This window comes from Rhinatrema bivittatum, chromosome 7, assembly GCF_901001135.1.
Source record: "Rhinatrema bivittatum chromosome 7, aRhiBiv1.1, whole genome shotgun sequence".
NCBI lineage: Eukaryota > Metazoa > Chordata > Amphibia > Gymnophiona > Rhinatrematidae > Rhinatrema > Rhinatrema bivittatum.
In genome coordinates this window covers 100,900,932-100,925,820 of record NC_042621.1, presented here as the reverse complement: position 1 = coordinate 100,925,820, position 24,889 = coordinate 100,900,932, and the positions used below count along the sequence as shown (strand labels likewise).

At 42.1% G+C, this 24,889-nt stretch overlaps 1 protein-coding gene across 2 annotated transcripts in view; it reads left to right on the top strand.

The window, feature by feature from the left end:
• Nucleotides 1-24,889, top strand: part of RANBP10 (RAN binding protein 10) — a 239,138-nt gene that overhangs the window by 129,452 nt on the left and 84,797 nt on the right. For both annotated transcript variants that reach the window (XM_029608819.1, XM_029608820.1), the window contains exon 4: nucleotides 19,883-20,050. In XM_029608819.1, the coding sequence (XP_029464679.1) occupies nucleotides 19,883-20,050 (168 nt within the window). The remainder of the gene's footprint in view (nucleotides 1-19,882; nucleotides 20,051-24,889) is intronic.

Here is a 24,889-nt window from a genome sequence, read left to right as displayed (position 1 = left end):
ATGAAGAAATTCCAGTGGATTGCACGTGATATCAAATTTCATGATTAACAAAATCAAAGGTAGCTACAATGTCAAATTGGACCAGTAGCACCAAGTGATCTATATCTATCTCACGGTGCAAGTGGTCCATAAGAGATACCAGCAAGGTCTCAGTCCCACAATGTTTCCTGAAACCCAGCTGGTATCGAGCTGGTATCATCATCCTCTAAATACGACTGCCTGAAGTGAGCAACTGCAAAGCTGCCGGAGATAGGGAAGGCTGCCGGGCGCTCACCACTGCCTAAAAACCAGCATGGGGAGCGAGCTGAAAGTGCTCCTACCCCCCTCACAGCGACAGGTAGACCACCTCTGGTCCCTCCCTCAACCCACCCACCATTCAGTGCCTGCCCACCTCCACCGCCGATGGCCTGAAGTGAGTGCCTGCAATGCACTTGGCATGTGTGCAAAGGAGCCTGCACCTTTCTGTGCCCCTTCATGCACGCCTGAAGCAATGCCTATAGCAAGCAAATCTAAATTCTGCCAAAGCTAAGCACCTCCTCAAATGGATCCGGTCCACTTCATTAAAACAAAAATTGGACGAAGAAACCATAGAATTTACCAAAAGACATCAAAAAACAAGCAACAAAAAAAAAAAGGAAAAACCTGATCCATCCCAAGATAAATAACATTTCTCATCCTGTGACCTCTTCCAGCCTCTGCTTTTTCTAAATGTACAGTCACTATCTAAAAAAATCTCACTGATAAATGACATACTAGAAGAACTAAATCCTAGTATATTCTGCATTACCGAAACAACATGGCTGAAAGTTAGTGGTACTAATTTATTTAACAACGGCATTCAACACAATTGATCTCACGCTTCTGTGCCACCAGCTAAGAAAAATTGGAATAGGTGGGAATGTTAACAAATGTCCCCAGTTATAATATGTACATAGTTTCTGATGTACTCAGTTTATGATGTGGTTTTTTTTTAGTCTCTTAAAATGTTTTTTTCTCCGCCTTCTTATCTTCGCTCCTATTTTTTTCTCCCTTAGCATTTCTCTCTCCTGTCCCCCCTTCCTCCCCATCTCCTTGCCTGCTCCCCTCTCCCCCCTCCCCATTCATTGTAATTTTCTTTTCTCTTCAGTTTATTGTAAAACCGGCGTGATGTCGGTATATGAAAGTTCATAAATAAATAAATGGTTCTCATCTTTCCTAAAAGATAGGACATTCCAAGTAAAACTGGGCAATCACATTTCAGACACCTTCCCTATTAATATAGGCGTCGTCCAAGGTTCAGCACTTTTTTGGCCACGCTATTCAACATTTATCTGCTGCCTTTTATGCACATTACTAGCAAATCTAGGACTCAGCTTCTTCCTATATGCAGACGACTTACAATTCTATATCCCATTTGACAAAACATTTGAAAAAACTGTCATCTCTATCAACATACATGAAGGTCATGCAACAGAAACTTCCTAAACTGAAACTAACTTTAAACCCAAAAAAACTGAAATAGTCTGGTTAAGGAAAGACAACTCACTAATCAAAATACCAATCCTAGACCTAGGAATCACTAATATTACTCCCTCAGATCAAGTACGTGACTTGGGAATAGAGATTTCCAAGAACTTCACTATGAAGAAGCATATCAGCAAATTAATCAAAATAGGGTACTCTAAGCTAAGAATATTACATCAGCTGAAAACCTTGTTAACAACTCAAGACTTCCGTACTGTCTTACAAACAGTTATATTTTCAAACTTAGACTACTACTGCAACTCGCTTCTACTAGGCCTACCATTGAGTCTACTAAAACCACTAGAGCTTCTTTAAAATGCCTCTGCAAGACTCTTACTAGGAACAAGATACAGTTGCGATGGAGAAGAGCAACCAAAATGATAAAGGGGATGGAACAGCTCCCCTATTTTTATTTATTTATCGGGTTTTATATACCGTCATTCGAATTCATCATTATAAATCCATCTTAACGGTTTACAAATATGAAGGTTACATGTTAAGGGATAAACAGAGTTTCAAAAAGGTTCAAACTGTTAAACATAGGGGAATCAAATGTTAGTTAATTATTGTTCTGGTTTACGTTTAACTGCATAGTTATAGTCCATTCCTATGAGGAAAGGCTGAAGAGGTTAGGGCTGTTCAGCTTGGAGAAGAGACGGAAGAGGGGGGATGTGATAGTGGTCTTTAAGATCATGAGGTCTTGAATGAGTAGATGTGAATTGGTTATTTACACTTTCGGATAATAGAAGGGACTAGAGGGCATTCCATGAAGTTGGCAAGTAGCACATTTTAAGACTAATCTGAGAAAATTCTTTTTCACTCAACGCACAATAAAGCTCTGGAATTTGTTGCCAGAGGATGTGGTTAGTGCGGTTAGGGGCGGATTTTAAAACCCCTGTGCGCGCCGGCACACCTAAAGCCCCGGGACGCGTCGAGATGACGCGCTGTTTAGGGGGCGGTGACGTGGGCGTGGTTTCGGCCTGGGGGCGTTCCGGGGGCGTGGCCGTGGCCTCCGGAACAGCCCCCGGGACCGGACCACGGAGCGGGGCACCCGGCCGACGCGCGCAAAGTTAACGGGGGGGTTTAGATAGGGCCGGGGGGGTGGGTTAGGTAGGGGAAGGGAGGGGAGGGGAAGGTGCGGGGAGGGCGAAGGAAAGTTCCCTCTGAGGCCGCTCCGAAATCGGAGTGGCCTTGGAAGGAACGGAGGCAGGCTGGCTGCCGATTTTGCGCAGCCTTGCGCGCGCCGACCCCAGATTTTATAAGATACGCGCGTATCTTATAAAATCAGGCGTACTTTTTAAAATCTGCCCCTTAGTGTAGCTGGGTTCAAAAAAGGTTTGGATAAGTTCTTGGAGGAAAAGTCCATTAACTGCTATTAATCAAGTTTACTTAGGGAATAGCCACTGCTATTAACTGCATCAGTAGCATGGGATCTTCTTAGTGTTTGGATAATTGACAGGTTCTTGTGGCCTGGTTTGGCATCTGTTGGAAACAGGATACTGGGCTTGATGGACCCTTGGTCTGACCCAGCATGGCAATTTCTTAAGAAAATTTGAACACATCACCCCTCACTGATTGAGCTGCACTGGCTACCTATACAATCCAGAATTCACTCAAAGTCTTAACTCTAATTTTCAACATTATCAACAACATTAGCCCAAGTTTATTAGGAGTAACAATTCAAAACTACACACCTCAGAGAGACCTAAGATCACAAAAAAAAAAAGGACTGCTTATGGTACCCTCAACTCGGAAAACACACCTGACACAAATAAGAGACTGAATGTTTTCCATAGCAGGCCCCAAGTTATGGAAATCCCTTACAGAGTCAGTACGTCAAATAACAGAGTTTCAAGCGTGAACTGAAAACATGACTCTTCAGCAAAGCATATGACTTAATGTAAAAGACCAATAATCTGATGACAACCCCATCAGCACCAGAAATAATGTTAACAGAGCAAACAATAAGCAATGAATGATATGATGTAAATTAATGTTAATGGAGCAAGCAATAATAATGAATATGATATACATTGTTAGTATGATTAGGACCTGTATCCCCGTTAGGTCATCCATGACAATGCATGAATATGAACTGAAATAGAAAGCACAAATAAGAACTAGAATATACAGTAGCAAGTGTGATTTCCTAAAATACTTATGATTATGAATGAAAACATGTATACAATGCGGTGTTGAACTAGAAGTTGAATTCTAACACACAAATCAGCACCTAATTTATTAGCATCTTTCTGAATTGGTCAAACCTCTTCAACCCTACCTTCAAGCAGGGATTTGTTCATTCTCTGCATAATAATAATGTACATATCTCCAACCATGTTTGTAACAATCCAAAGGGAGAAGGATGCAACTAGAACTTAAAGTAGCTGCCCTTCTTGTTGGTTCTAGGACCAGATCTCCATGAGTCATTTATAGCATCTAGAAACAATCCCTCCTGATTGTCTTGATGAGACACAATCAATACTGATTCAGTCAATACTTGATATTGAATTTTATCTCTTTTATGTTGCCAGATGTATTTGCCTTTCTAATTTCTGCTAGCATTTCACAGTTTTTCTTCATCTTGCCAGAGGTTGCTGCTTGACATTACTGGCTGATACACAGGGGTCAACGATGGTCGATAATAGAGTAGAAATAGCAAAAAAAAGCCAAAGTCCATTTCTGGTATTGACAGATTTTTAGCCCCTACTGTGCACTATGCAATGGGGAAGGTAGTAACTTTGTTAAAAGTTACAAAAAAAAAAAAAATGCCAGTTCCAAGAAGTGGCTGAAAACAACCCCTTAGTAAGAAAACGTAGCAAAATCATATTGATTGACATCACTGAGTGACGGGCCGGGCTAGCAGCAGTCAGCGGTAGATCAAGAAGACAGCAGGTTGGAACAGTCAAGTGTATAGCTGCTTGAGTGTGCTATACTTTAGGAAAGGTATCAATTCCTTTTAGTCAATCAGGCAAACTATAGTCCTAACTGCCAGTAAAGCGACAGATCTTTTTTAAAACTAAGTCTTCGTGCCAAGGATCTTGCACACAGTCTGCTCACAAAGGAGTGCACAAAGGAGAAAACTCCTTTGTGCACGTGACAAAGGCACATGCACCCTGGTACATTGTGCCGCCAGTGTCTGTTTAGGGACTTTAAAGATGCCGACCTCCCCCCCCCCCCCCCCCCACCGCTGAGGATGTCATTAAGGGGGCAGGGCTGATTATGGGACTGGCAACAGTGCAGACAGACTGGAAGACAGACATCATCAAGGGGGGGCCGATGCCAAGCACGGTCCAGGACAGGTGACAGCACAGGCAGACTGGAAGACCCAGCTTCAGGGAAGTAGACACAAGCCCGAAAAGGTAAACCAGCAACAAAGATCTTGGAGGGACAACAGAGCAAGTAATCCAAATGCTGAGCTGGTCTAACAAACTTCAGCGTTGGTTTAGGGACTTTATAGATGGTACCCCCTCCCCCTGGCATCATCTATGTGAGTGGGGCCGAGCAAGTGACTGGATGGGCAACAGCATAGGTGGACACTTGGAGTGAATCTCATATTCAAAAAGACAGACAAATCCTAGTAATAATTAAAAGTGAAATGTTTCAAAATGCAAATCAGATCATCAATGTCCTGTATATATCAGTCAGATTATTAAGTTGTCTGAAAAATCATTCTCATAGTTGAGTTGTTTTCAAAAGTTGATATGTACAAATTTGCTGTATCAAAAGTTATGGTGACTCCCCCATGGTAGCAATCTATTGGCAATAAATACTTTGAATCAAAATTATATATATATATATATTTTTTAGAGCAATTCTTTATAAATGAATGAAAAAATCTGTTTGTGCAGTTTGGGGTATTTTGTCTGGGACTAACTGGGTCTTGCTACACAAGCAAAGTGTTACACTTGGAGATCAAGGAGGGAAGAGAAAGATGGCTGTCAATACAGTGGCAAACTCAACAGTACTGCTGAGGGTGCGCTTCTTCAGCCAAGGATCCTGCAAGCAGTTTTCTTTACCAGGGCATGATAGTCCAAGAATTAGGGGAGGGGGTGTCAGACTGCTAGAAGTAGAAAGGGGAAAGACCAAAACAAATAGGATTTCACAGTTGTACAAAGGAGCCAGAAATCACTAACAGCGCTATGTGATGAGCACATCTCCACATTACAGGGCGTTGTCTAGTGGGAAGGCAGATTGCACAGTGTTTAACTTTTCAGCGGGCTTTGCCCTCCTGAAGGCAAAAATGGTCATTGACGGGATAATTTTAAAAGAGTTGCTCGCGTTAAAAGGCCCATATAGGGGAGTATCTGGGCTGAGCGCAAGCAACTCGTATTTTTAAACGGCTCAATTATGTGTGTTTCTGCGTGTGCGGGAGCAACCCAACATGTGGAAAAAGGGGCAGAGTGTTCCAGGGTGGGGCCAACCTTTATGTGCAGAATTATGGACTTTAAATCTCATGCCTGCTGCGCATGTTAAGCTATTTACCCGTGCGTATTTAAATCTGAAGAAAACTCATTTTAGCCTAAAACGACTGGGTGAGGAGTCTGGATAAACTGGTAGGCATGTAGGCTGGAAAACCAGAGGGATCTGGATGACGTAGAGAGAGACTGGGCAAACTGGTGGACTAATTGGTCAAACTGGCTGTTTCCTGCATGCGCGCATTTTTTAAAATCTGTTTATCTGCACGTGTTAAAGCCAACAAATTCCTAAGGAAGATACGTAAATAACACTTGCTGTTGTAACAGCTTAAAATTAGGAGCTTACATACACACACTAGGTGTATTTTAAATAGTATGTGCGCACTTACACAGGAATTTGAAATCGTCCGGACGTGTGCACTCACGTATATATGGGCGCCCTTGCTCTCGTTTTAAAGTTACCGACCTTTAGTTCTAAGTGAAACATCTGTTCATTTTTCCTACAAAAGTGTGTAAGCTTATCTGCTTTGGAGGGAGTTTGAGGACTGTAATAAACACAATGGTGTTCATAAGAGGCTTTTAGTGCATTCTTCTTTGCTTTTATACTGTACCTTATCACCCTCCCCCAACTTAGATGTTTCAAAATCCATTTATGCCCTTCCCCTTCTATGGTATATGATTGCTTCTGATTATAGCCCTGGCAAGCTGAATGACAGAGAAAAGAGATTAGAGAGACAAAAAAGAGTGAAATGCACAGTAAGCTTCCTTCAGTGACGTTTGTTCATCCCTTCTTCAATCTTAATTTCTAAGACCTGGTAATGTCCCATTTGCAGGTTGCAGAGCTGCTGCCAGGACTCTGGTTGCTCTGTTCTGTAACTTTTTTCAGAGTGGGGGATTGGGCTGGAACACGAGGGAGTGAACCACTTAAAACAATTTTGGTCAGAAGATATATTTAGTCCTTAGTCACGGGTCTGGGGATTGTGAATTGTGAAATGCTCACATGCCTGCTGCCTCAGAATCCTAATATAACTCTAATATACTAAAGACAGTATAAAATTGTTTGTTGTTGTTTGCTGTGTTTGTTTTTTTCTGGCAATTTTGTTTGTCCTATTTATAGCAGTAAGGCCTGTATTGTTTCAGCCTGTTTGAGAATTAAGTAATTTGTCAGACAGAATCGGATGATGCGTTGAAATCTTATAAAATTGGAAGGGTTGAAAAGGGTCCTAGTTGACTGAAAATACCGATTGACCATATATATTAATCTTAATGACTACATAATTCAACCCAAGTTTGACTCATCTCTGATCTTTGCACTCAAGAATGGAAAAATCCTGTTGTCAATCAAAATAAAAGTTCATCTTGAAAAGACTGCTGTCAGTTAAAAAAAATGTTTTAAAAGTCTCCTTTATGTTCATGCTTTGTCTTTCTTTTTTTTCATTTTCTCTCTGCCTTAGTAATCTCTGCTCCTTTACCTCATCCTGCTCAAAATGTATTCTCTGGCAGCTCAGGGGGAACCATTGTATCTCCTCAGATACACAACCATTGTCTGGCAGGAGCCTCCACAGTAGATGGCAGCCTTCCTGCCTCCCTCTCTTTCTAGGCTTGAGTGTACCATCTCCGGGGTGCACCCAGGCCTAGTGGCCCAGGTATCCGAGCTCTGATTCCCATGCATCTCAGTTCTACGATCTGAGTCACAGGGGCAACCTTTTGTTTTCATTGTTCAGATAGGTTTGTAGAATCTTGAAATTTCTTCTGGAAACTGTCAAGAATTTCTCAGTATTATTTGCCATCTAATGCTTAGATGAGACAGAAGACACTAACCAGTGAGATGGCAGTTTTAAGTGTGGTCTAGTTCCACACAAATTTTCACTAAGACAGTAGGAAAAAGAAGAAAAGCTAACAATATATTAAAAGCATAACTTATCTTTATTTTTCTAATTTCATCCCAGAGCGATTTATAATATACTCCAGCATTTATACGAACATGTTGTATACTTTCCAGGTGGCTTGAGCTGCATGCTTTACAATGGACAGGGAGCTATGCATCAAAAATCCTTTAATGCACACCCTGCTGCGCTCCTAGTGTACCTTAGCTTATAATGGTATTGTTGACTTAAGTTATAACTGTGTGTGTATTGTTATCCTATGGCTATGACTAATAACATAGTGAGGCATGGGGCCTGCTTTTTAGTCACCTGAGAAGTGTGATTGAAGAAAGAGCCTTACTATTGTTTTAAGATTGATCTTGGGTTCCTGGCAGGGAAATTAGTTATTTAATTTATTTATCTATATTCTGACATTCATTTTGAAAGTATATCCAGAAAAAGCATCTTGCATCTGCAGGCAGCAAAATCTGAGTTAAATAAGAAATAATAATCTGTAAGTGCCCAACCTTCTCCTGACTGGCAGCTGGGATATTTCCTTAACCATGTGGACAGCAATCTATGATGATAAATTAGTTGCTTGTATTATTGACAGCCATGATTTTCCTGTCCACGCACCACACTTGAATAAACACAGAACAATAAATGCAAATCGAATGTTAGGTGGATAAATGAGGCTGCAGCTTTATTATTAATTGAACATCAGAAAATCCAAATTCACTAACACATGTACCCGAGCCATTCACTATGTACAGTGAATAATAAAATTGATAATAAGGGAAAAACTAGGTTAATATATCGCTGACTGCCTTTTAGTAAGCAAGATAGCTGAATGCACTTCCGATTCCCCACCATGGTTCCAAGCAAGTGGGTCTTATCACCCAGGCTTTTCCACGCCTAACAAGTTAATTGAATCTAATGGTCCGACCCCCATCTAAGGTTAAGAGTAGGGGCCTCCCCAACCCTCTACAGATGACCAGTAGTAATTGCAAGCCCATCATACCTAAGCTTGACCAGTGTATTGAGTACCCCGCCACAGGCATGAGGTAGTGTTATACTTGCCTCATACTCCTCCACTATACCAATTCAGTTGCAGCCGCTGTATATAGAGTGAAGGAATATACCCTACAAATCTCCTGTAATGTATTAAAAAGACTGTAACCTATAACTGATAAATGTAGTCTGTTGGACCGATATAGTCCTTCACATCCATTATCCTCACACTAGTGCCTAATAGCTTGACTTCCCCACCTTTCAAACCACACACCCACCTGGCATATCTTCTTACGCCCCTATTCCATATCTTTAGTATGGCCCATTTAATGCTGTACTATTATGTTGGACCATAACAAGCATGTGTTACTAAACAATGCAGCTATCTCTATCATGTTGTTATTGATTAACTAAATCAGTTGTCTGCAAGACAAGCACCCCAGTTCGTTGCCTCTGAGGTGCATAACCAATGCCTTAGGCTTGGCAACTCAGCTATCCTTCCCTGTAATAGAGGCATCAGCTGCTACTAGTGCATACCATGTTTCCTAATCTATGAACCATGCACCCTGTGAGTAGCTAAACCCAGATGTGGCCCATATTGTTATCCTTGTACCATTTTGGTTGCCTAAAGGACAAAGAAATGTCCCTTGATCCAGACCACCCATCACCCCTGGGAAAGATCTGAAAGCAAAGGTTTATGTATTCATAATGGGGTTTGACAAATTCAGTCTAACATATACATTCACAGAGACCTATTTGTAGTATAGTCAGTGTTCAGACCTATTTCCACAGCCACCCCAGTCCTAAAAGAATGTGTTCTGAATTTATTGGAATCAAATCCCAATCTAAGGCCAACTTAAATACTGCGGAGAATTGATATCTGGTAATGAGGACCTCATCTGCTTGAATCAGCAAATGCATGCCTCCTGGAGGCCTTACTGCAAGATCTGTTCTCAGGTTCCCCAAAGGCAAGTAACTTGGAATTCCACCTGCTTTAGTCAAAGTGTAGCTCCCCCCCCCCACCCCCTACCAGCCTGGTCTGTCTTTAACCACTGAATAATGATGTATATTACTTGATCTTATCTCCATGTTGTGCCTTGGTATACCATTGAGCCCCGAATCAGTTTTGGATGTGACCATAAGTTCACTTATTCACAAAACCCCAAATAATACCATGAAGATTGCAATTCAAAATAGATTGGTTTCAGTTCAGATTCAGATATAAATGGTAACACATGCCATAATTTTAACCTACAAATCGTGATGTATGGGATGTCTCAAATCCTTTGGACACCCTAGTTTTGTGGCCCAATCTGTCATCTTCACCATGAAGCTCATGGTGGGATCTCCCCAACCCCTGTGCTTTCAAAAAGAAGGCAAGACCTGCCAGCTGACTGCAGACCTTTGACCACCCTTTGACCATTACAAAGGCAACATATTTGACAATTATGTTGGAAGGAACTGGCCCTGCTGCCAATCTCTGCTCTCTCATGAAGGATTTCACTCCTTTGTAACCCCTGCGGTACATGGACCAAGTAGCTGGGGCCACAGATCTCTGAATTAAATCCCATGTAGTCGAATTCCAATTTTCCATAGATGATCTGGCACTGGATTCCCCGCTTCATCTGCCTCTGGAACCTGTTGTGGAAATATGTCCAGCTTAGCCCAAGATAAAGAGTCGGCAATAGCATTGTTAGTTCCCGGGACATGACATGCTTGTATCATTATATTTAGCCTAAGGCATGTGAGCACCACTTCCCTTAGTTACTCTACAATTAACGTATATCTGGCCGATTTTCTCTTAACCAGGCAGACATGGAGGGGATTATCACACTAAAATATTATCTTTTTGTTTCTGAGCCTATTCCTCAAATAACCAGAGTGACCAAAATGGAAAATAGATCCGGTAATGTAACATTTCTGGTCCTCCCCGCATCAACCCATGTTGAAGGTCAAGGTTTTGCACAGCGCATAGACCCTGAAAGTAAAGTCTAAATCCCTAACCCTCCAGAGGTATTGGAGTATATGCCTAAGTCCCAACTAAACACTGGAGGGGCTTGCCAGATGACTACCCCATTGAATTCCTTAAGGTGAGGGGAGTGGAAGAGAATATGAATGTGGAGAGGAAGGGAGGGTTGAGAGGAAAGGGGTGGGAAGTAAAGCATATAAGTGTGTACATGGGAGGGGGAGTGTATGAGTGGAAGAGTGCATCACAAACGCACCATCCTATCATATATTTCTCCCCTCTCCTCAGGGCGACAATGAGAAAAGTGTTAGGTAAGTGGCTGTTTCCATCTTGTTAGAAATACATTTTTTACTAACACCCTGTCTTCCTCTTTCTTAGCATTTCAGATCACTAAAAGGGCTTACACAGTCCACCCCCCATGCTAATTAAATGGAATCTATTCCCAGTGCTCTCAGTGCTTTGAAATGTCACGTGGTCCTCAAACATTTGGGGACCCCTGAAGCATCCCATGTAAAAATAAATATGAGGATAACCTTCAAAGAACTCCTTGCAGCCCCATATATGTGAGTTTATGGTTATGCAGGGAACTACTACAATATTTTATAAGCTACGCATATCAGGTTTGAGCGGGTTATAAAATACCTGGATGTCCATCTCCCAACATAAGTGCATATATATGCTTACGTGTGAATACCTGCAGTGCATTGAAAGAGCATACTTTAAGGTATTGAACATGCATACTTTTCCTGCCTATTTTAGAAACATAGGCGTGTATGTTTTACAAGTGAAAAAAAATACAACTCCCTTGCGTAAAATCCTAATTTATGTGCATAGGTTGGTATATTTTGAAACTTGCATGCATAATTGAAATTGCCAGTTTTCTGATTCCCCTACCAGTTCACACAGTCCTTCTCCAGGTCATCAAGATCTTCCTAGTTCTTCAGCCTCAACTCTTCCCAGTTTACCCAGACCTCCCATTCAACCAGTAATTGACAACAGACCAGTCTGATATCAATTGCATGAGATAATTAGGAGGTATAAAATTGCATCAACAAGTTACCACATATACTTGTGAAAATCTCGTATAAAACAGCCTAACTCCTGGACCTGCCTCAGAGCATCCCTAGACCACCCTTTTTTTTTTTTTTTTTTAAATATGTAGATGTGCATGTGAAAGCGAAAATACGCATGTATGTTTATTAAATAGTGAGTGTGAGAGTACAAGCTAGTTATGCGTGTATATGCTCATTTTTATGCCTGCACCTCTTTGAAAATTCACCCCAATAAATATACCCGTTTGACTTGTGCAAGATGTGCTGGATGCATGGAGAGTTTTGCATCTTCTAGAAAGAGAATTTACCCATTTGTCTCATGCACACACTTCATAATCTAGAATAGATAAGAGTGGCAAAAATTGGTCCCATTGCTATTTCAGAACATGCACCTATCTGGATGGATTTGAAATAGGAGGAGCATGGAGATTTTCCATGCATTTAAACATGTACCAGTCTTATTTAAATAGAAAATGGCAGTTTCCATAAGAATGATATCTTGCATGTGATGGAGCTGGCTTTATAAAGCGAAGTGCAAAGGTGGTGATGCGAGGTGATATTGGCTTTGCTGCCAATAGGAGAAAAGATTTTGATAGCAAATTGATATTGGAACAGCGGGTATGAAGGCATAAGAGGAAGCTGGTAAGTGAGCCTTCTTCAGTGGTTAAGGCAGAGCTTCTGGCTTCTTAGATTGCATGCAACATATTGATACATCAGTGCACCAAAACGTCCATGCTACCCTGTTTCCCCGAAAAGACATCCCCTGAAAATAAGACCTAGTAGAGGTTTTGCTCAATTGCTAAATATAAGACCTCCCCCGAAAGTAAGACCTAGCATAGTTTTTATTTGGGAGCATGCCCGTCGCACAGAACACCAGAGCATGCAGCTGTGATTTTTTTACCCTGCAGGATTCACAGTTAGTTGTCATCACAAACCAGCATAACCAGACAACTATTCAGAATATAATAAATGTTCATTTTTTTGTTCAACAATATATGTGAATTCTTCTTCATGGAAAAATAAGACATCCCCTGAAAATAAGGCCTAGTGCATCTTTGGTAGCAAAAATTAATATAAGACACTGTCTTATTTTCGGGGAAACAGGGTATATACAAATTTAATTCTCTTGCCTTGCAGACAGACTTGGTAGAATATTGGCATCTATGACTCAGAAATGGGGCAGGCAAACATTTTTGGTTGCAGTGAAGGACAAAAATGGGAGGAAATCTGTACAATCATTCATAAGAACATAATGAGTCATGATTGTTATAGAACTGTATGTTGAGAGTAGAGCAGTACAGGGGCCAAAGAAAAGTATTTGGGGGAATTTGAGCTACCTAGATTTACCAAAGCACAATTAGAGAAGCTTTCAGCTCTTTATAATTCTACAGGAAATTAGCTCCAGGATTAAACAGCCAAATCATACAAGGTTCCATGGATTGATGGGTTTGGGTGAGAATTTTATGAAATGCTCATGATAAGCTGTTGATATCCTTTAGTGCAGAGCTTCCCAAACTTTGTCAGTGTGACTTGAAAATTTGCATGACCCCAGAGAATGACCAATAGAAATTAGCAGGGGTGGGGTCCCCCTCCAACAATCACGCCTCACCTCTGCACTCCAGCTAATTTCGTCTCTTGAATTCCATCCCTTCCAGAAAAACCCTCCCTGAATAGACCCTCTCTCCTCCCCAGTCCATCCAGCCCTTTTCGCATCCTGACATCTGATCCTCTCACCCCCAAGCCCTTCTTACAACCCCCAGCTGATACTGTTATTCCCTCCCTTTCATCCCATCCCTCAGTCCCTCTTCACTTTCAACCTCTATCCCTTCTGTAACCTCCCAGCATCACTTCCTCCCCTCTGACCCATTTTTCACATTCCATCCAGTTTATCCCCCCTCATATATCCCCCAGATGATCTTCTGTCCTTCCCCTCACCCTATCCAACCCTCAAACCTCTCCTGCTTCTCATCCACCCCTTCAAACATCTCCCTGGCTAGGGTCAGTTGTGACTTTTTTCTTTGGGTCCTGGGCCAAAGGTGAATGACAAAGGTGGCAGAAATAGAAGACGGGAAACATTTTACTTCTGGGTAGATTAAGTGGTGGCTGAAGTGAGAGGAGCAGGGGGTGGGGGAAAAGGAAAGGGAGGGTGATGATAGCAAGAAATAGAGGGAGAGGGAAGGTGATGATGCCAGAGGTGAGATGACAGGGAAGAGAAGATGATGATTGGGAAGGTGGTGGTGTGCCACAATGAATCAAATCCTGTGCCGGGTGTGCCATGACAAAAAAAAAAAGGTTGGGAAACACTGAGCTAGTGCAAGCTCTCAGGACCCGTGGAATCCCTCATTCCTTCTCGTGCAGGGCTTTCTGTTACCAGAAAAGCTCATGCAAAACAGTGCCACTCCAGGGCCTGTGAGCATGTGCTCGCTCACATGCCTTCTGCTGATTTCCACTACTAATGCTGCTGTCACCTGTAGAAAGCTGACATTTAAGGCACTTGAAACCCCAACTAGAGGGTTTAGTGAGCCCATTTGGGGTCCCCCACCCACAGTTTGGGAAGTCATGCCTTACTGCCATGTTTGAGCGAGTTTTAGAACTGGGCAAATGTCTGTAAAATGCCCATTTGGTGCACATAGTTGTAATATTCAAACAAGATAAAGACCCATAAAGGCCAAAGTCGTATAGATGAATTTCATTGTTGAACTTTGATATTAAGCTACTGGCTAAGGTCATGGCAGATAGACTGGCCTTAACAATACCAGATCTGGTTTGAGGGCATCAAGTAGTTTTTATTAGGCGAAAACACCCAGTGATTAACGTAAGGAAAATCTTGTCTTCAATAGAGTACTGTAAGAAAGTAGGTATTACTGATGATGGTCTCTCATTGGAGGGTAGTAGAAACCTGTTCAAGATGATTATTTTTCCCAAATGGTTGTATGTAATGCAAATCCTGCCATCGTATTTACTTAAATGAGTTATATACTCTATCGATGTTATATTTAGATTTCTTTGAGGAGGACGGAAGGCTAGGATTCCTTTACAGCATATGCTAGGTGTTTGGAAAGTTTGAGGACTTGGGGGGTCCCTCAGACAGGGCCTACAATTGGGCTTTTATAATGAGGCATTTGAAGGATTGGCTGTGTCATATGATGGTCTTCACACCGATTGAAGTGGGGAAAAAAGCCTGTTTCATGAGAATTATTTATTACATGCCAAAAAAGAGATGTTGCCTTAATACTTGAAAACCAGTGTGTTTATAACCTCCTTGGAGGCACTGTGGAAGTTTCTTTGTTCCAAATTGCACACTAGTTAGTCAGGGACCATTTTAACTCCTAGTCTAGGGTAATGCAAATTTTACTCCAGGAGATCGATCAAAAGCTTTCCAAAATGGGAAAGATTTGCATGCTCTGCCTCCAATGTAGGCAAATCTATCTTGTGTATATTCATTGTGGATATCCTGAAAACCTGGCCTGTTTGTGGCACTCGAGGACTGGGGTTCGCCATCACTGGGCTAGAGCATCAAGAGTTTTTTGCACATTTGTAAGTGCAGCTAACGTTATCTTGCTACCTTAGAATCAACCTTTCTGGGAGGTTGAATTCTAAAAAGGAGGACATTTTGAAAGCGAACAAGTTACAATTTCAATTTCTGTGCTACATTGCTGCTTTGAGCTGGGAGAGTAAGCACAATTTTGAACGTCTAGTTTTTAGTTGAAGGAGAGAACTTAATTTAAATATGACAGGAAAGCAGCTGGCAGGTTGCCAGATAATATTCCTTATTTCCCCTACTAAAAAAAGCCATCCAGACCCACAATCTGGGACATTCCCCCTTTATTCCTAATCGTGAGGCATTAACAATTATCACTCCTTCAACACTGAAGTTAATACTTTGTCCTGTTGTATATTCTAAATATTTCCTTATCTTCTTCCAATACCCCTGAATCCTGTCTCAAGTCCAAAAATATATCCTACAGTGCCTTCTCCTCTGTTACATTTAGGGCATTGATCTTATTTTACAGGCTCAGTATTGCAAAGTACAGGCAGTTTATTCTGTCCCTTATGTAAGAGTATGTTAGCTTGAAAGGATACAAATTCGCCCACATTTTGGTATGGAAAAAACTCCTTATTTGCATTGTTGATGATGGAACAGCAGCAAAGGAATCTCCTTAAAAGAAAAAGGGCTTTTTTTTTGCTATTTTGGAGCAACTATATTCAAATCTTTTCCCTAGAGCAAGAATAGGATATTAAACTATCGTTGAAGGGGAACTCCTCACTTGGAAAATTAAGGAAGTAGTCTAAACGTTGAAAATGATTCGGTCATGTATGAAAAAAGAGGCTGGAGATTCTTTGTTAGAATGGAGAAGCGTTTTTTTTGGGTAGAGATTAAGAAAGCAGGGTGGGTTTGGATTTTGACACTCCTTTCTACTTAATGATGGGGATAGGGAGAGGCTATATTTTACAAATATGAGGTGCTTGAATATTTACAATTCATTACATGAAGGTAAACATGGAAAATATGTAAATTGTTTTGGATGTATATTCAGCATGCATAAAGAGCAAATGTATGCCGAGTAGATGTTTTCATTTCTTTCAATAAAGCAGCGTTGTTCACTCCCAGTCCTCGAGTTGGGGTTTCATGATACCTCTAATGAATATGCATGAGATTGAGTTGCATGCACACCACTTCCATTGTATGCAAAACTGTCTTAAACATAGTCATAAGGGATAACCCCGATCTGTTGTAGGCCCTGGAGGGCTGGGAGTGAATATCACTGTAGTAAAAGGTTTTAAGTAATATCTGGTATGTCCTCTGTCTGACTATCACATATATATATAAAACTGATTTTTGGAACAGGGACACAGAGTAAGAGCTTAATTTGTCTACTCCATGCATTAATCTGATATTGCAGTGCCTGCAGGAATGATGTGTTTCCACTTTGGGAGATTTTTTTAAAATCAGAATTGTGACAGAATTTAAGCATTCTTTGTACAGATACAGAAGGCAGTGGTAAGAAGGAGAGCAGCGCAGAGTATTTTTGTAAAAGAAGTCGAGGTCCTGGGTATTGGTTTAGGTATGAAAACTTGTATATGCTCATCTACCTGGAACATTAGAGGATCAAAAAGGAAAGAAGACAAAACCAATTTGGATAAGCAGCAAAGTCAGAGACCTTCGTTTTCAGTTTTTAATTTTTCCTGAGAATTTAATTGTGTTTTTTATAATGAACAAAACAGCAGAAAAATCAGTGGAAAAAAAAATAAAACTTTTTTCCCTACTGTGTATTTTCCTGTTTTTGGGACCTATTTACTAAGCATTTTTCCCATAGACACAAAATGGGAGACAATATTTTATAAATAACCCCCTTTGTTATAATAAACACTGATAAATTCTCAGGAAAATGAAAACAAAGGTCCCTGTATACAGTCGGTCTTGTATGGCTGAAAACTTAGAGATATTCTTAATAAATCAGTGTAGACAAAGACAAGCAGGCTGATGAGATGAGCTAATGAATCCATATCTGCTGGCATCTATTTTGTTGCTTTGCTACGGTACATTTCAGTGTTCCAAAATATCCCTCAAAATAGTATTTGAAAGTTGACCAATCCTAGTGGCACCTCTATCTTCTCATCCTCTGTCTGCCATTACTACTTTTATCTATTGCTTATAGTCCTCCATATTTTCCTTGGCTTCTTGTCTATCAGTTTCTTTCAGTCCTCCACCTCCATTTTTTATCCTCAAGCTGTCAATCTCCTTATTCTGTCTCTCTTCCTACAATTCAGGTCTCTCTCTCCCTTCCCTCCCCCATCAGACCAAGGGAAGAGGAGTTGCCCTGTTCTTGCCTTTGCCATGATCTTGAAACATTTGCAGCAGCAACACATGTTGCAGAGTCTGAGATATTTATTTATTTAACATGTTTATATACCGTTTTATCAATACAAAAACTGATCAAAGCGGTTTACAATAATAAAGATAAACTAAAAACTATAAAATAAAAAGTAAAATAGAATAAAAATACAATTAACATTTTGATCAATCAAACTAAAATATACTATGATAGATTAAGGCAAACATTAACTGCTATGTTATAAAAAACAAAAGAAAGAAAAACCTAAACAGATAAAATTTAAGAACCCTAAAAGTTCATTCCTTGTCACTGTGGCAGATCTCTCTCCCTCCTCTCAGCATGTTCCCATTTCCTTTTTAAAACTAGGATTATAGGTGGGGAGCACAGGAGGAAAAATGGGAATGACCAATCCAAAAGGCAGAATCTAAGTAGAAAATAAATCTAAATTAAATAAAATGTAACTGCAAACAGGAGGGAAACCAGTCATAATAGTCAGAAAAGCGGAGCAGGCTCTACTTTCCGCAGACACTTCTTTTGTGTAATTTTTTTTAATTTAATGTGTCTTTAAGAATATCTTAATTGTGTGATGTTAGGAGAAGGAATATCTATGGGGTAATGAGGTAGGGTATCTTGATCTTTCTCTGCCGTCTTAGTGTGATAGGAAGAATCTCCATACCTGATAGGATGGAAACGATTTCATGCCCCCCCCACACACACACCCCTTAACCTTGTAGGGATAAGGAGATTCCAGTCCACCGCCATGGTTCTCAGAGAGTTTGGATTTACATTCTCCTTTGTAATCCTGTGGTCTGAGAGATCATGATGCTTTTCTCTGTCATCTTGATAATGTTATCAGTTTGAGTTTTATAAGAATAATACTAAGGCTGACTGGATAAGGCTGTTGCTTCTCTTAGAAATCAGAAATTTGTCACATCATTCTCTGAAGAAGCATGTTCACCTAATCCTAGAAGTGGATCACATGACAGACGGAATTTTACAAAGTTCTCTGGAGAAGGCAAAAACTGTTCAATGTGCATATGTAGCAGTTCCTGCACTACAGCAGCCTCCATGGCTCCCCTCAGTCTAATTTTGTCTGAAGAATAATCTGATATTTTTTGTTCCTGAAATCCCACATTTTTCATCAGAGAGAGATCATTTTCTCTTTTCTTAGCTCTTCTGGCTGCTCTAGTTAGGTTTTCTGGTTTTTGTTGATTTTATCTCTTTAGCATGAACATGCAAGCAAGCCACCCAGTCAGTTTTTCTATTTCTTCAGATTATCTCCTATTGAATAGAAACATTTTGGCTTTGGTTATTTTCCACGTAGTTCTATCACAAGTGCAATTGAAAATGTCTACCCCGATTTATTAAAATGTTTGCTTCACGTATTTGGGACAAGACCATGGCACCTCTGGTGGTTAGATCTTTGCTGACATGTTGACCAGAGCAGTCCAGGCCTGGAAGAATCGGCTCTGAGCCTTCCTTGCACTTAAGTCCAGTTCATGGAAATAGCTTCAAAGGCCCAGTGCAAGGACTAGGAAGCTAAAGAAAACTGCTGGAGTAAACTAAGGCCCATAAAGAGTCCATCATCTTTTTGTTTCTTTTGACTCTAATAGACCTGGGAGTATGGTGACGAAGCACATTGTTTATATGTAGGCAAACAGAGTTCATCTACTCCTTTTATGCGTAGGCAGGCCTGACCTTAGAAGTACATGTCAGTACCCCTTATTTAAGGGCTATGACGATGGCAGTTTCTCCTCTAAAACCTATCTCCCAGGATCCATACCTGTTTAAATAAAAGAAAGATGACATAGAAAAATATTTCCCTTTCATTGATAATTCTGGTTTCCCTTTTTTGTTGGTCACCCTTGGCTAGGGTGTCCCAATTGTGTGACTCTGAGCTGCTTCACTCTTCAGAGAAAGCCAATTTGCAGGTGTTTTCAGTGGACAGCAGTTTAATAGTCACATACTCACCTACTCCCCTTTCGAGGAGTTGTTCTCCCAGACAAAGGAAATAAGTTAAACTTAGAGGGGTTACCACCATATAGGAATTTCTGTGCATCTGCAGTGAATAGCTTTTGCCATTTCCATAGAGCTCTGGAAGATTCTGTCCATTTGGAGCGATTCAGTCACATAACCCATTTTTGTGATTAGATGAACTGTGTTTCAGAGAACGCCTGTTACAGGTAAGCAACTTTTCTCTTAAATGCTTTGTTTTCTCTTTCTCCTGCAGGTTGGGATAAGCATTCATATGGTTACCATGGCGATGATGGACACTCATTCTGTTCTTCAGGGACGGGGCAGCCCTATGGCCCCACATTCACTACTGGAGATGTGATTGGCTGCTGTGTTAACCTTATCAACAACACCTGCTTCTACACAAAGAATGGTCATAGCCTAGGTAGGTGGGAAAAGGAGGCAAGGGATCTAATAGTCTTAAATCTCACACAGCTAGTTTTTTTGATATGTTATTTTTTTTGTTTCATGGCGGGGGTTGTGAGGCATAAGGCCAGCTTGATATGCTAATGGTATATTATAATGAGAGAGAATACTTTATTCCATCTCATAAAAATGCTCTGTGTTCAGTGTGCTATGCAATATCTTAGAAATACACATGATAAATAGCAATACTCTGCATCAGTACCCTGTATAGCAATGAGAAATGTTGCTGCTAAGCAATTCTGTTTGTAAGCCTTTAAGTGGCTTCCTTACATTTCCCCTTAATTCTTCTTTGTTCAATACACACAGATTGCATTGTACTCAGCTGTACCTTGTTCTTGCAATGTGCACATGTTGTAAATTATTTTAATTTTATTTATTTAAAAGTCTGTTTCCCACACCTTCCAGAGTTCGAGGCAGGGTACATAATACAAACACAGAGAAAAATATTAACTTACAACATAAAAATACAAAATTCAAAAGGCATTTAGCACAAAAAATAGGGCCTTGTATAGAGTTCAGTATACTGTTGTAGTGCTGCAGATGACATAAACAATGTGAGGAGAACATTACATATCTACTGAGAATGCTCCTTTATATAGATACATTTTTAATGCTTTTTAAAAATCCCTTTGAGTCCTTCAAAGAGCGTATTGATAGAGGAAAGGAGTTCCAGAGTAGCGGTCCTGTTATTCTCCCAGGAGAAGCAGGACGGTAGTCCTCACATATGGGTGACGTCATTAGAAACTTTGATGCCATGATCTCTGTGTCCATAGGGGTCTCCCTTCAGTCTCTTTTGTTCCATGCTGCAGTTGCCTCATGTTTAGGAGCTCTGTGAGATTTTTTCTCACGTTTCCTCACGGAAAAACTTGAAGTTTTACTTTACAAATAATTTCCCTACATGGGTCTCCCTTCGCACACATTTTCATTAACGCTCTGTGAGTACTATTCTGTGTTCTCCAGTCGGTTCTTGTCACCTCACTGTCAGTTCCCCCGGGTTACCAACCATTTTGCGGCCCTCTTTTTTTCTCTCCCTATAACTATCACACTCGGTCCGCCCCACGATGCCCATGGGTGTCCTTGCTGCGATCTCCCACTGGGTCCATCGAGGCTAGAGGGATTGGGGCGTCCATGGTTCCCATTGATGCCGTGGAGGCTGCCATCAATCCCGTCGCGGCCACCATTGATGCCATCGAGGTCCCCGTCAATGCCATCAGGGCCGCCGTGTGTGCCATCGAGGCCTCCATCGATGCCTTAGTGCCTTCGACTAATGAAAACGCTCCATACTTCAGGACCTCAACCAGAGCCCCCGTGTAATCCTTAGGCAAAAATAACGCCAGGAGCAGTTGAGACACAGTAACCTCCATCACCAATACCATCCAGGACAGCGGTGGCACCTTCCTCGGTGCTGGAGAATAACCGGGCTGAGCACCGAGGGAAACATAGTCACCGCCCCAGTAATCGTCTATCACAGACGCCATCCTGGACATCGGTGGCAGCTTTCTCGGTGCTGGAGAATGACCGGGCTGAGCACCGAGGGAAACATTGTCGCTGGCACAGACAGGGTTCCGCGTTCAGTGCCGGCACCGATACCGCATAGGCATCTATGTCCATTGAGCCAGTTTCGAAGCGGGCCCGGGTACAAGAGTCTCCATGCTCCTCTGCACCCTAGGCATTGAGGTGTTCCCCACTAGTGCCGGGTACTGAGCCACCACAGATCCATGTGGAAGTGCCAGTAACACCTAGCCTGCCTCCCACTGTAGCAGTGTTACTTATACCAACTCCAGGGAGGAGCTGGACATCCTCATCCACCAGGCTGTCCTCGATGCCTTCCGGAATCTACAACCTCAATCGATGCCGGCGCCCATACCTATCCCAGGATCCTCAAAGGGCGATGAGGACTTTAATCCCGCTTCGGGACCGATCCCATCAAGACCTAAACCAACCTCCTCTCGGTCTCCACCAGAAGAGTGGAGACAATCTCTGCAAATGACATCCCTTTCGACCTGGTCACTTAAAGAGGACCAGAAGTTTTCAAGAGGGTCTAGGTCGTAAAATCGTCCGGGGATCCATGTTGGTGTCACATATTAATGTTTACCAGCTATGTTTGACACAACACAAAGGGAACCTCACTGCCATCAACATGAAGTTTGAACAACAATTGATTGCTTCAAAACGTCCTCCCATTGCCAGCAACAGGACTCGGTGCTAGATGGTGAACCTGGTTTAGGGCCCCTGATTTACGGCCCGAAGTCCAAGATAAACTAGCTGATCTGCCATGCACCGCAGATCATCTCTTCGTGCACAAGGTCCAGCAGACAGTGGCTCAATTGCAAGACCACCACAAGACCCTGTGACAGCTTTCTACGTTTCTTGCAAATCCTCCCTCCTCAGCTATAGAACTAGCGAAGAGGGAGGCCAGAAGGACCTTTTACCGCTCACACAAGTATTATCTAGCTCCCGCGTGAGACCAGCCAGTCCACTTCAAAAAGCACGTACACGTCAACAACTGATATCCAGATCACACCAGCTCCGCCAGTTGGGCAGGCTTCTGGATTTTGAAACCTTACCAGAGAACAGAACAGTCTATCCTACTGAGGACCAGGGCCTGGGACACCATTCCCCCGACACAGCAAGGCAGAGGATTTTCATCCCACTATTTCCTACTTCCAAGGAAAACAGGTGACCTCTGCCCATCCTGGACCTCAGAAATCTCAACAAATTTCTTCAGAAAGAAAAATTCAGAATGGTGTCTCTCGGCACCATGCTTCCCTTACTACAACAAGGAGGTTGACTCTATTCTCAGGACCTTCAATACGCTTCATAGTGAGTCAACAGTACTTTCAATACCAAGTTCTGCCATTCGAACTAGCTTAGACACCTCGTGTATTACACCAAATGCCTAGCAGTGATTGCCGCTCATCTCCAAAAACGTGTTTCCTTACCTGGACGACTGCCTAATAAGGAGTCAATCCAAACAAGGAGCTCTAAATTCTCTAAGACTCACTATAAATCTACTAAATTTGCCGGGATTTCTGATCATCTACCATAAATCCCATATGGATCCGTCTCACCTCTTTGCCTCAATCGGAGCAGATCTGGGCACTACAGTCCAAAAGGCCTTCCTGCCCAACAACCGCGTAGACATCCTATCAAACTGTCCACATCTCTGCTCGCATGCAACATAGCCTCAGCCCATCAATTCTTCCCATTGCTGGTCGACATGGCTTCCACGGTCCACGTCACTCCTATGGCCAGACCAGCCATGGGAAAAACTCAGTGCTTTTTAAAATTCAGTGGCTCTAAGCCATTTAACTGCTTTCGTCCCTGATCCATGTCACCGATCCAGTAACCAATTCCTCAGGTGACCTTGGCCACTGTCGCATCCAACTTGGGTTGAGGAGCTGGTATTAACAACCTCGAAACCCAAGATGTATAGACTCCGCTCGATGAACAGTCTCACATCAACTTCCTGGAGCTTCGAGCCATACTTTATGTCCTTTATGCCTTCAAACACTGCCTCTTACACAAAACTGTGTGGATACAGACAGACAACATAGTGGCAATGTGGTACTTGAACAAGCAGGGACGCACAGGCTCTTATTGGTGCTGCCAGAAAGCCGCGCAGATCTGGGCCTGGGCCCTTGCACACTCCATGCATCTCCGGGCCACTTATCCAACAGGCATACCGAACATACTAGCAGACCATCTCAATCGGTCTCCATCCCTACAAGTGGTCTTTGAATCCATGTGTAGCGAGCAAAATCTTCTAGTGCTGAGGTCAACCAACCATTGGCCTCTTGCGTCCGAATTGAACCACAAAATGGACAGATTCTGCTCCCTACACAGGCAACGATATGTGTTAGCCATGGACACCTTTGCTCGCCCCTGGAACAAAGGCCTCCTATATACGTCTCCTCCGATACCACTCATAGCCAAAAAACTCTGGTGAAGCTACAGCAGGGCAAAGAGGGCAGGGATTCTGCTCCTGATACTTCCTGATTCCAAAGAGAACAGAGGGATTCCATCCAATCCTAGACCTAAGGGCTTTGAACAGATTTCTCAAAAAAAAAACAAAAAACACTTTAAGATTGTTTCCCTGGGCACCCTGAATACCCTTCTGCAAAAAAGGGTCTGGCTATGCTCCCTTGATTTAAAGGACGCATACACTCACATCAAGATCTTCCTGGGTCACAGGAAGTATCTCATATTTTTGGTGGGAAAACAGCACTTCTAGTATAGTGTATTGTCATTTATTTATTTATTTATTTATTTAACTTCTTTTACTATACCGATACTCAAGACGATCATTTGTGCTAGTGTCAGCTCCATGTGTCTTTACAAAATGTCTGGCCATGGTGGGGGCGCACCTCAGCAGACTGGGAGTGCATGTTTTCCCTTACTTGGATGATTGGCTGGTCAAGTGCACCTTTCAGGCAGGGGCTGTTCTGTCCTTGTTTTTGACCATCCGGATGTTGGAGTCACTAGGTTCGTCGTCAACTACCCAAAGTCCCTTCTCAGCCCGTCACATTGATTGGACTTTATAGGAGCCCTGCTAGACATGGCTCAGGCAAAATCCTTCCTGCTGGTAGATGGGGGCAAGAAGGTGTCCTGAGCAGAGACATGTAGTTGCTCTGACCACCGATCAAAGAATTTACCTCTTGAATGCTATGCCGCCAAAACGCAAGGGAAAAGTGAGGGCTTTTCCCTCAATTTTGACCCAACTCACCGAGCAAACTTTGATAACGAGCTTCATGTCGGCTGGAGGTGCAGAATTCGGGAGGGAGTCCCCTGCTGCGAT